At 40.6% G+C, this 12,949-nt stretch overlaps 1 protein-coding gene across 7 annotated transcripts in view; it reads right to left on the minus strand.

Moving 5' to 3' along the window:
- The window catches only part of Nme7 (NME/NM23 family member 7), a 128,862-nt gene that overhangs the window by 23,735 nt on the left and 92,178 nt on the right, over nucleotides 1-12,949 (minus strand). For 6 of the 7 annotated variants that reach the window (XM_035444867.1, XM_035444864.1, XM_035444863.1 and 3 more), the window contains one exon: nucleotides 549-695. The exons of the other annotated variant lie outside the window; for it this stretch is intronic. In XM_035444867.1, the coding sequence (XP_035300758.1) occupies nucleotides 564-695 (132 nt within the window). In that variant the 3' untranslated portion in view covers nucleotides 549-563. Of the gene's footprint in view, nucleotides 1-548; nucleotides 696-12,949 lie in introns of those variants that run through there. 7 annotated transcript variants of the gene reach the window in all.

Below are 12,949 nucleotides of genomic sequence, written 5' to 3' on the forward strand. Positions count from 1 at the left end.
GGGATTAAAGTAGTGCCCTTAAATCAAGGACAGAAGGTAACTTGGCAAGTGAAATGATGACATCAGGATTTTGTCTGGTAGCTCCTGGGTGGTTGACCTCACGTTCAGGTTAATCAAGAGTAGGAAATTCTTTCTTTCCCCTTTACTTCACAAAAAGTTGCTCACAGAGTATCAATATCTCCACTATGCTGGAGGCATTGAACATTTGAAGTAAAATCTTTTTAAGTTCTTTAAAAGCTTGGAACAATCTGGAAAACCTGCTGAGTCTACTTGTCTTTGAAAACCCTAGGCCTAATACTTTCCCTGTTATACTACTCCTCTGGCTTTTTTCTAATCAGAATAGAAACACAACTCCTAACGGACAAAAAGAGGAGTAGCAGTAATATTTCTGAATGAATTCATAAAAGAGGATGGATTTGATTAGGCCATCAATGGTTTAGGCCCCTTTCTAAGTTCTCGCAGAAGACCTTTAATTAGCTACAGAGAGTTACTTATTACCTCAGAAACGCTTACTTAGTCACTAAGAAATGGACAATGTGCAGATCAAAGACAAGGAGCTGGGGTCAAAGTGCAGAGAGCAAAGGCCAATGAGTAGATAGTTTCACCTTCCTCCTCGGGTTTTCAGAGCTAAGTAGATGAGGAGCCTGGACAGCTGTGGCGGTGACTAGCGTGAATGATGCATCAGATGTGTTGGGCTAAGAGACACAAATGCATCCAATCAGAAAGAACACTTTCTCCCTTGCTTGAGACCTGATCAAAGTCAGCCACCTGCACCTGTGCTACTTTTAATACCTCCCCCCTTGTCAGTTCTTTTTGATCATAATAAACTCTGACAATGCTATGGTTCTTCGCTTCCAGGCTTTTCAGAAATGAAATCAGCGGGGGACCTTTTTATTTGCTGGTTTTAAATGATGTTTAACTCTGAGAGGTTAATGTTTCAGTCACACACTTCTTTAGAGGACATATCTGCATGGCACAGTGCTCCTGTTGTAGATCTAGATCTAGATGAGCCAGTCTTCTAACTTGTTTCCAGTTTATGATGGGGTGCCTTCCTGATCTTTAATAACTGTCATTTAGCTACAGAATACTTATCTTAAGCCTATAACAAATATTTTCATGTTCTATAAGAAGGGCAAATTTAAGAGTCAGAAGGCAAACTAGCTTCTCTGGACCCTGTTATCAAAAGGAAGAGCTGCATCTTGATGACAGGCCACAGCTAATGGAGAAATGGTTGCTGGCATTACCCTGGATTTCAAGGACCTTTGTTTACCTTCTAATCTACCATGGTAAAATCTCAGGAAAATGTCATACTCATTTAAATTGAAGTATCAGCATTACTGAAGACATCAAAGTAAAAATAAAGGCAAGTTATGCTAGGGAGATGGCCCAGCAGTCACGAGTGCATACTGCTCTTCCAGGCCACTCAACTTTGATTCCCAGCACCCATGTCAGGTGGCTCACAACTGCCTATGACTCCAGCTTCAGGGGACCCAATACCTCTGACCTCTGTGGGTAACTACACACATGGCTTGCATGCGCTCCCACGCATGTGTGCACACACATTTTTAAATAAATAAAATTTAGAAAAAATAAAGACAAGCATTACTTATTTTGAATGGAACAGCATCTGGATTCTGCTTATAGGACACAGCAAGTAGAGATGTTTGCTTGTCTAGACAGAACTGCTTTCTGGTCCCTTCCTATCAGCTCAGCTACCTTGCACCTCTCAAACCTCAGCTGCTAAAGTAAATGATCCATGAGTTTCACTTGCTGCCAAGTGACAGGCAACAGAGTTTATATGGTAAGAAGAGAGGTTGGGAAAGAAAAAAAAAAGAGGGTCTGGAGAGCTTGCTCAATGACTAAGAGCACTGGCTGCTCTTTCAGAGGACCTGGGACCAATTCCCAGCACCTACATGGCAGCTCACAACCATGTATAACTCCAGTTCCAGGGATCTAGTGCCCTCTTCTGGCCTCTGTAGGGACTAGGCATGAATGTGGTGCACGGATACATATGCAAACAAAACACAAACACACATAAAATAAAATGAAATGAAATACAAAAAAAGGAAGGAAGGAATGGAGGAAGGAAAACCAAAGGAACAAGTATAGGTCTAGTTGGGAGGTGGTGGCACTCACCTTTAATCCCAGCACTCAGGAGGCAGAGGCAGGTGGGTCTCTGTGAGTTCAAGGCCATCCTGGTCTATAAACTGAGTTCCAGGATAGCATCCAGAGCTACAGAGAAACCCTGTCTTGGAAAAAAAAAAAAAAAAAAAAAGAAAACCAAAATAGCTAGGTCTAGCATAGAGACTGGATTTCTTGCAAGGGAACAGGCTTGTGTTTCAAACACCAAATGCAACTCTCTCTCTCTCTCTCTGAAGTTTCTTTTTCTCATTTCTTCTTAAAAGGACAGTGTTTGAACCAGATTTTTGTGTGTTTTCTATGTGGTGAAAGCAGAGTGAGTTGTACCTTATAGTGAAATTACACTTGAAGTCTTACCTCAGCTGGGGTATAATTTGTAAAAAGCAGCTAAAAACCCTGACACCTATCAGGTGTTCCATGAAAGTCACAACCATTCCTCTTTGTCCCTGGGTAGAGGCTGAGGAGGAGGGAACATCTGAGCATGTGCAGATGGCTAGAGGAGACCCACCCCACTCAGGCTGCGGTAGAGGACTCAGAGCAGGTGAATGAACCAGCTGTTCATTTGTTGATGCTCCAGGGTGATAGATGTGGCAAGAGAGGAATAAAAGGGTGAAGAAAACTGAGCACCCAAAGGACACAGAAGCCATAGACCAGGACTCTGCAGAGGCTCTTGGTCCCAAGGCCCACCCCTCTGTGCTGGGTGGATCTTAGCACTGGACAGATGCCTTGGCTACATGTAGAGAGAAGGGAAACAGAAGACAGGCAGGTCTCCAAGACTAGGACATAAACTTGGGGGGCTGGGAAGTGTTCATGGAGTGGGCCCCATCAGCCCTGTCCTTTTAAGCATCTTCTTTTCCATCCACTTTCAGAAGTCTCTCGTCATGACTTAGCTGCTGACTTGGCTTGACACTGAAGCATTAGATGCCTGGAGTCCTACCATAGAGTTCATTCTACCTTCTCTCCAGACACACACACACACACACACACACACACACACACACACACACACACACACGTACGTCGCCTCTTCTGTTGCCCAGGTCTTTCATATTCAGTCTCTCTCTTACCATCTCTATTTTTAATTTTTCATGTATTTTACAATGAGGAAGGGAACTATCTAACAAGATCAATTTTAAATGGCACCTTTTATGAGACGTTATAAACTGGTATATATACACACACCAGATGTGTATATATATATTTCACACACATTATACACACATATATACACACACAGTAGTTATACACACACATACACACACACACACACACACACACACACTGGTAAAGTGTAATATATGTTCCCTTTATTTAGGATATTTAAATTTAAAGAATGGAGCTTTTCTTAAAAATATATTATAGCCATTTTTAATTCTAATACATTTATTTTTCAATGATCAAAGTAGATTTTAAAAAGATTTTGTTTTCATTTTTAAGTGTGTGTGTGTGTGTGTGTGTGTGTGTGTGTGTGTGTGTGTGTGTGTGTGTGCTGGATGTGTGGCTGTGAGTGCAGGTGCCTATGGGGAGCAGAGGTGTCACTGGAGCAGGAGTTACAGACAGTCGTGAGCTGGGACTCAAACTTGGGTCCCCTGCAGGAGCAGCATGGGCTGAACCGTCTCTCCAGTCCCTGATTTAATCTGCTCATATTGGTTTAACACAAACATTTGTGCCTGATTCTGTCCTCTGAAATAAGTATTATGATTATTATCCTAGTCTTATAATGAAGGATCGAGGTACAAGAGTTTAAACAACTTTCTTAAATATCAAGCAAGTTGCAATTCTGGAGTTTAAACCCAGATACAGTCTGAGTCATGATGCACTCTATGTACTTAAAATATTAGCCACAGAGCTATCCCTTAATGTATTGTCATTACTTTTTTGAGTACAGTGTATTGAATATCTAGCCACTGGAGATTGAATAACTAACATAAAATACAAGCCAATGTTCGCACAGAGCAAAGGCTGTGGAAGAATGGTATTCATGTAGATATGGATTGCTGCTCACAGTAGGACATTTCTAAATATCTGGGCTACTGTGTCCTTTAGACTTCTTAGTGGATGAGCAGAGCATATGTTTCCATTCCTATTCACATTGAATTTCCATCTTTGGTTGAGGGAACTCTACTTTACCGAGTCATTTCTCAGTTCAGAAACCTTTGATGGATCCTGTTTTCCACAGCCAAGGGAGCTACTGTTTGTTATGCATAGAAAAAAAAAAACAAAAAAACAAAAAACCCTCTCATGCTCACCCATAGTGGGCTCCAGCAAACCATCCATAAAATTACATCTGTCTAGTAGTGGTCTTAGAGTCTTACCAATAAATCAACAACTGGCTCTTGTATTTAAATTGTTTAGCCATCTTGCTTTTAGTTTTCTGGTGAAAAAAAGCATTAGGTTTGGAACATGAGACAGACTTAGGTTTGAATTTCAGTCTCATTTCACTCATGAGAGCATTACTCTCATGTACAAACTGGAGATAACAGAACTTTCAGGTGACCCAAGCAAACTGTTTAACAAATGCAGCATATATTGCTTGGTAAATAGCATTTATTACTTTTATGGTTTTTTTTGTCACCAGGAAACTTCCAAAGGTCCCATAACTTCTCTGTAATTTATATTTCCATATTTATCTCCCATAATTTATTAAAACAACCTTCTATTTCATCGAGATTTAATAAACCCAGTAGTGTCCGCTAACAACAGCTTGCCACATTCTTTTTTTGGGGGGGGGGCACATTCTAAAATCAGCTTTATTCTTCAAGGCCTTCTCCAGTGCTGTCTTCCATAGTGAAATTTCCCTGGTTCCTTCAGCCACAGCTGCAATGCTTCCACTAAGTTCCCATGTTTACTGTTTCCAGTCCTTCCGTATTCTTGGCTGTCAGCATTGTTGATATTCACACTACAACTCAACTCTGCAAGCACACTTCCCCATTATACTCACCCAACTCTCACCTGCTTAAAGGTTGGAATAAAACAGCATCCAGAGAAACGACCATTTATTCTTACCAGAAAATGAGTGAAATTCATTAACTCAAAATTAAGAAAAGTTATTTTTAAATTCTATACTTTATACTGAGGAACATAATGTTATTTTTTCTAAAGTTTGACTTTTGAAATAGAAAACTGTAAGATTTGACCTTTATTTGTCAACTGGTCATAGCTGAATATAGTTTTTAGGATTCACACTTATGATATTTGAGCTCACTTATTCTAGACATGGAAAAAAAAAGATGCAACCTCTCCACACAATTAGATGTATTTTATTTTGAACAGTTTTCTTTAGCATGAATAAAATCCAATGTGACCTAAGGCATCTTAAACAGTTTACATTCCCTTTTGAGAGATGAAACATGATATATGTCTTCTACATCAGCTCTGAATAAAGCCAAGAGTGCAAAGATTCGATAATTATGAGGAATATCCATGGTTGCTGACTGCCACTCCACAAAGGACAGTCATCTAGACAGCTTTTCATCACTTCCCAGGAAAATGGGAAAACCAGGGCATCTAAAAGTGTGTTGTGCCAGGCATTGTCACCTGGGAGAAGGTGGGATTTTCTCATACATGGAGCTAGCTGCCTGAGCCAAGTGGCCACCAAAAATAAAAAACATCTAGTGATTCTCATGGCTGTTTTTCAACTATCAACAGAGATAGGGCTGTTTTTCCTGCTGCCTAGGTAGCAGACAAAGACTACCACTGTGCTCTCTGGACACCACCACCATAAAGTGAGCTTTGGGTAACGCTGAATTCAGTCAACTGAAAGGATAATTCACATTGTTGGATACGAAACGTCATTTTAAAACAAAACAATGATGATGCTAATGGAAAATGATTTTTCCTAGTGTCTGGTTTTTATTTTTTATTTTGAAATGTCCATGTCTGAGAAGTCCCAAAGTTGAGGACATTAGCCAAGAGAATATAACAGTGAAAGTGTACAGTTTCTCCATCTTAGGGCAGCGGCCATCCAAGTGTGGCATCCTGATCCAACAGCAATAATGCCAAAGGAAAACTTGTTAGAAAAGCAAGCTCTCAGGCTTGGCCAGATCTAGCCAATCAGAGATGGAAGAAGAACACTGTAACTGTTTTTAAAAGCCTTCAGGAGACTCCACACTGCTGCTCACTTTGAAAAGCACTGCCCCACAACAGGCGGAGGAGCTGAGACTGAGTGTGGAGAGGCAACTGACCAGTTAAGGTCTGCTTTAGCCCTATGGCTCAGTATCTATTGTTTATGGATTGGCCATAGGTGTTAATTAAATTTGTTTTTCAACAATATTTTCTCTTGTCTCCACCACATGTCTATATACAGAAGAATCGATCACATTAACTATTGTCTTTAAGCCATTCATCTTGTTCCCATTCACAATGGGAGAACTAATTTAAAACAAGCTAGCACCATGGATGTACTGAGAAACTGAAAGCCCCATGGACCTACAATTCTCTTTATGCACTAGGCATTACAACAAATGCTGCAGCATTAGAGAATCAATGTTTACACAAACTTCATGAAGAAAGCAGGCATTATTCAAGGTGAGTTATTCCAGAACTTTATTTCTAGAGATCCATTCTTGTCTTTGAATAAAATCCAAATTGCTTATCCTTCATATCCAGTTTGTTCCTTGTGCTGTCACTTCAGCCTTCTTAAATGTCAGATAAGACATAATATAATGGAGGGAGACATTATAAGTTCAAAGAGAAATCAGGCACTAGGGAAATGTCTGGAGAGCTACAAAGATGACACCAACTAACAATCTAAGCAACAGAGGAGAGGCTACCTTAAAAGCCCTCTCCTGATAATGAGATTGATGACTAATTCATATGCCATCGTATAGCCTTCATCCAGCAGCTGGTGGAAGTAGAGGCAGACACCCACAGCTAAACACTGAACTGACTGAAATCCAGATGTAGTAAAGGAGGACTGATGAGCAAAGGGGTCCATACCAGGCTGGTGAAACCCACAGAAACAGCTGACTTGAACAAGGGAAAACGTGATCCCCAGACTGATAGCTGGGAAACCAGCAAGGGACTGATCCAGACCCCCCAAATGTGGGTGTCAGTGAGGAGACCATGGAAATCTATGGGTCCTCTTGTAGTGGATCAGTACTTATCACTACCACAGGAATGGACTTTGGGAGCCCATCCCACATGGAGGGATACTCCCTGAGCCTAGGCCCTATCCCAAAGGATATGAAAGACTCTGAAGACCCTCTATGGAAGGCCTCACCTTACCTGGGGAGCAGAAAGGGTATGGGATGGGTAGGGCATTAGTTGGGGGGGCAGGGGAGGGGGGGAGGGAGAGGGATCTGGGATTGACATGTAAAACATCAGGCTTTGGAAGAACAACAATAGTGGTTTATAATTATTTTTCAATGTCTTTATTTTCTCTCTAGTCTTTTACCGCCTCATCATTGTGGATCAGAGAGGACTGAAGCCTATTTTACAGCCTAGTAAAAATGCTTACCCAGGAAAAAAATAAAAATTTCATAAAAAATGACTTAAAAGTAGGAAGAAGGCTTATTGAGAAAAGGGAGTGTCAGCAGGAGAGAGGGAGTGGGGGTAATGGGGATGAAAACAACTAAAGTACACTTCATGCACAAACCTGTCAAAGAATTTTAGTTAATAAAAACTTTTAAAGACAGAAAAAACCCTTAGACTCACAAAAATAGGATAGATGATGGAATATTTTCTTTAAATTTTGCCAAATGTTAATGTACTATTATAATTATAATTCTTGCTTGATAACTTTTGCTATGTATAATTTTACTATGTTAAAGCTAAAACCTTCCCATTTTTTTAGACAGAAAAAGAGGAGATGATGAGGGATGTTCTTCTGTATATATGTTTCTCCTATTTGTTGATGAATAAAACACTGATTGGCCATTAGCTAGGCAGCAATTATAGGCTGGGCTACCAGACTAGGAAGGCTGGAAAGAGATAGGTGAAGAGGAACCAGGGTAGAGATGCCATGTAGCTTTGGAGGAAGAAAGGGGACCAACTGGGCATCACCAGTAAGCCCAAGATCATGTGGAAATACAGAGATTAATAGATATGCGTTATTAATTAAGAGAGAGCTAGCCAATAAGAAGCCTGAGCTATTGGCCAAACAGTTTATGATGAAAAAAAAAAAAAAGAAAATCAGTGCTCTTGGATATCATAATGGCCATTTTTTCCTGAATTACCTTCATAATCATCTCTCTCTCTCTCTCTCTCTCTCTCTCTCTCTCTCTCTCTCTCTCTCTCTCTCTCTCTCTCTCACACACACACACACACACACACACACACACACACACACACACTTTCTCTATAGCAATCTCATGACCAGTTTTACTATCCAGAATGCTCTATATAACACAGACATGACTGTGTTCCCCTACACAGAACCTTCACTTGGATCACTAGTGGCTCTGGATGAAGTGCAGATGTCTTCACATGATTTTACAATGCCCCCAGTAACTCTTCTAACTTTTCACTGGACACTTCCCACTTCTGAGCCAAAGCACCAGCTTTGCCAGACTATTTTTAGATCCCAAGAGTAAGCTGTTTGATCTTGTCTTTGTACATCGTGTTCCCTTTTTGACAGGACACATGTAAGAATCACAACTCTGCTTCCTTCAAGACAGAAACTAAAACCAAGGGTAAATCACAAGTGTCAGGCTGTGGAGAGGCCTGTGCTAACCACTAATCATGGCCAGTAAACCTGGCCCTGTCCAACCACAACAGTCACCCCACTTAACCTTTATTTCTAGCTGGTTCTTGAATCATTGGAACAAGAATGTGTTCACAATGACTTGTTTGAATTCAGACTTGCTTTCATCAACTGTTTATGCATACAATATTTAAATGCCTCTTAAATTCCCGTTGGCAATCAAAATAGTGATATAACCACATTACAGGATGTTTGGAAAAGAAAAACAGAGGGAAGGTGCATATTTCACCATCATATAGAACAATTAATGTAATTATTATTAGAGACTAGGGAGAAAGATCCTTGTAATCTGTTTATTGATGTTCTCAATGCAGTGTCTGTCTGTCTGTCTGTCTGTCTGTCTCTGTGTGTGTGAGAGAGAGAGACAGAGAGAGGTATAAATGTATATATATATATGTGTGTGTGTGTGTGTGTGTGTGTGTGTGTGTGTGTGTGTACTTGTGTATACCTATGCATATATGTGGAGACCAGAGGAGAAAGAAGAAAGAAAGGAAGAAAGAAAGAAAGAAAGAAAGAAAGAAAGAAAGAAAGAACAGGGTATGAAAGTGTCATCTAAAAGTATATACGTACAAACAGACCCTGTGCTATAATATAAGCAACAACTGTTCATTTCAGACATTGTCCCTTTTGATGCGGCAAATATTGTTATCTTCTGTTCATAGAATGAGGAAACCTGGGTTCAGTGAGATGAGCAGTTTGGCTGGAAGCGATTTGATTCCTGGTGGCCCTTTTACAGCCTGGGGAAGCACACTGCTGTGAACACATGGACCTCTGAACCCAGATGAACAGTGTCACGGAGCAACAAGGGTTCACAGTAGCTACGCACACTGTGTCCAATTTAATGACCATGAATACACCTTCCATGAACATTCATGATACCAGCCTTCCGATTCTGTAGCCTTGCTGTCAATCATCCCAATTTCATTGTATCTTAAGAAGCAGAACGTGGGGACAAATTACATGGGAAAGCCTGCAGGTTTTCAATAACTGTTGCCACATAGCTGTCCAACATAGCAATCTGAGAACCCTCTTTACTTCAGCCTCATCTACACTAGGCACCTCAACAACCTGTCTACAATAGAAAGCTGGGGACTCTTTATGACTCGCTGAGCTGACCTTCTCCTCACTAATATTTTCTTTGGGACAGAAATTTCAGGGCATCAGAGGTGTAACCAGCAGAGCATCAGAGAACACTGCCAGTGAAGTCATCCTAGGATCTGTCAGTCATATGCTAAATCCATCATGGCCATTTGCTCCTACGACCACAAAGCTGGCCTTGTCATGACTCGTGGTTTCCAAAGAAAGTGGATTTCTTTCTTTCTTCCTTTTTTTTTTTTGGTTTTTCAAGACAGGGTTTCTCTGTGTAGCTTTGGAGCCTATCCTGGCACTCGCTCTGGAGACCAGGCTGGCCTCAAACTCACAGAAATCCGCCTGCCTCTGCCTCCCAAGCGCTGGGATTAAAGGCGTGCGCCACCAACACCCAGCTAAGAAAGTAGATTTCGGTATTCATGACATGAGAGAAAAGCCAAGCAGCACACTACAGAGTTAAGCCCCAACTAAGAGAACATTCTTGGCTGTAGCAGCATTCTCCATTACATTACACATTACACCGATGGGACAAGTGGGCACAGGAGGAAACAGTGAATTATCCAAGATCACATTAAGTATGCATTAGCCACATGCTGGGTGCTGATGCTGACACAACTCCACCTTCTAGATTTTGATTAATTCTCTAAATTTCACAGTACTAATTTGAAATGAAATATCCAGTATGATTCAGTTGAACTTTTTTTTTTTTTTTTGGTAAAACTAAGCAACTCCCCTTGTATTAAGGCTGGGCAAGACAACACAGTATAAGAAACAGGTTCCTAAAAGCCAGCCAAAATGTTAGGAACAGCCCCTGCTCCCCCTGCTAGGAGTCAGTCCCACAAGTAGACCAAACTACACAGCTGTCACATATATGTAGAGGGCCTAGGTCAGTCCCTTGTAGACACCCTGGCTGTCAGTTTAGACTCTGTGAGCTCCTATGAGCCCAGGTTAGTTGTTTCTGTGTTTTCTTGTGATGTCCTTGACCCCTCTGGCTTCTGCAATTCTTCATCCCTCTAAATTTCACCGTACTAATTTTCTGTGAAATATCCAGTATAGTTTGGTTGGACATATTTAATCCTTTTACATTTACATGTCTTCCTAAACTGTGAGCAATAACATCAGTTTCAAATTATATGAGCAAAAGTCATGGGTATACATTGATAATATTTTGATGGGTAGAAAGCAATGGTCAACAGGACTTCAGCTTCACTGAATAACAGTTTCTATTCGGACCTAACACAGAAGTGTCTCAATGTGTTAAAAGGGGAAGGGAATGAACTTATAGTAAACACTACTTTTTGATAATTAAAAATAAAACCTGTTATTTTTATCAAGTGCATCTAAAATTTACACTAGGGTGGGAAGTTTAGGTAAGATTTTAGTAAACTGATGTCTTCAGCTATACCAGAAAATCTTGATGAAGATAATGGCGTCATCCTCTATAGCAACAAAACTAAAGCTGGTAAGAACTAGTTCTTCCTAGGAAACACACACACACATACACACACACATATATAAATTAGACCCATGGTTGGCATCGAAGGAGAGGCGTTCATATATGGAGTTGGAGAAAGGAGGACAGACGTACCGTCTTCTTATGAAGTTCTAAGCAAATTCCCGAGTCAGCCTGGGTAACACTGTATGTGACAGCTCACATAAAATGCCAAACAAATTCCATGTGGCGTAACATTTCCATTCCAAGAAATGGTTTTCTATATGTGACCTTAAAGGCAGAAATAATCTTAAAAGGTCTAATGGATTTTCTTATAAAGTAAGAATCAATTTAAAGAAGTATATATTAAGAATACCAGTCATTTTAGGTAATTTATGCAATAATAACAATTATTTATCTTTTATTTTGCTTATTTATTTATTTATTTATTTATTTATTTATTTATTATTTATTATTGGCTGTCCTGGAACTTGTTCTGTAGACCACGTTGGCTCTAAATTCAGAGATCTGCCTGCCTCTGCCTCCTGAGTAGTGGGATTAAAGGTGTGCGCCACCATTGCCCAGCTATTATTTATCTTTTAATTGACACAAAAAATTTAAAAATGGTAATTAAATTTTTTTTTCAGGCCAGAGCATGGTGATTCATGCCCTTAACCTCAGCACTTGGTAGGCAGAGGCAGGCAGATCTCTGTGAGTTTAATTATCAGCCTGCCGTACATAGCAAGCACTAGGGCAGCTGGGCCTACCTAGTGATACCCTGTGTCAAGAAAAAATTTATTTCTTAAGAATTTTTCTTTTGGGTGAAGGTTCTATGTAGGCAACAGCTCAACCTCTCCATGTTCAATAAGTTGCGTGGGTGTTGTCCTCAGCAGTGGGCCCTTTATGTCGGTTTGTGGAGAACAATCTATTGTATCAGCAACAGCCTTGCTGTTTAGGGATCTCCATAGGACCTCTTTGGCCAACAACGCAACTGGGTGTAACCCAGTCCTGGTACTGGAAGCTTTGTTTGGTGTTCTGCAGACTACCAAAAGAGAAACATAAAAACCAACCCATCCAGAAAACCTTTGATTTACAATGCTGTCCTGCTTGTGAAATATGCTAGAGTAATGGTGGCCCAAAGCTTGTAGGAGTAACCGACCAATATCTGATTTGACTTAAGGCCTACTCCATGAGATGGAACCCATACCCAATACTGCTTGGGTGACTAAGAACCAGACACCTAGGGTAAAACCAAACACTACTGGTTTAAAAAAAAAAAAAGTAAAAGTAACAATAAAATAACTCCTAAAGATATTTTTGTTATGCTCACAGATCAGCAACTTGCTCAGCCAGCATCAGAGAAGCTTCCTCCTGAAGCAGATGGGAACCGATATAGAGACCCACAGCCAGACATATCACACACACACACACACACACACACACACACACACACACACACACACACACACACACACACACACACACACACACACACACACACACACACACACAGAGCTCTAAATGGACTGTCTCCATCAAATCCTTCCCCACAGAGCTTAGGGAACTCAGAAAGAGGAGGTGGAAAA

Source organism: Cricetulus griseus, chromosome 5, assembly GCF_003668045.3.
Source record: "Cricetulus griseus strain 17A/GY chromosome 5, alternate assembly CriGri-PICRH-1.0, whole genome shotgun sequence".
NCBI lineage: Eukaryota > Metazoa > Chordata > Mammalia > Rodentia > Cricetidae > Cricetulus > Cricetulus griseus.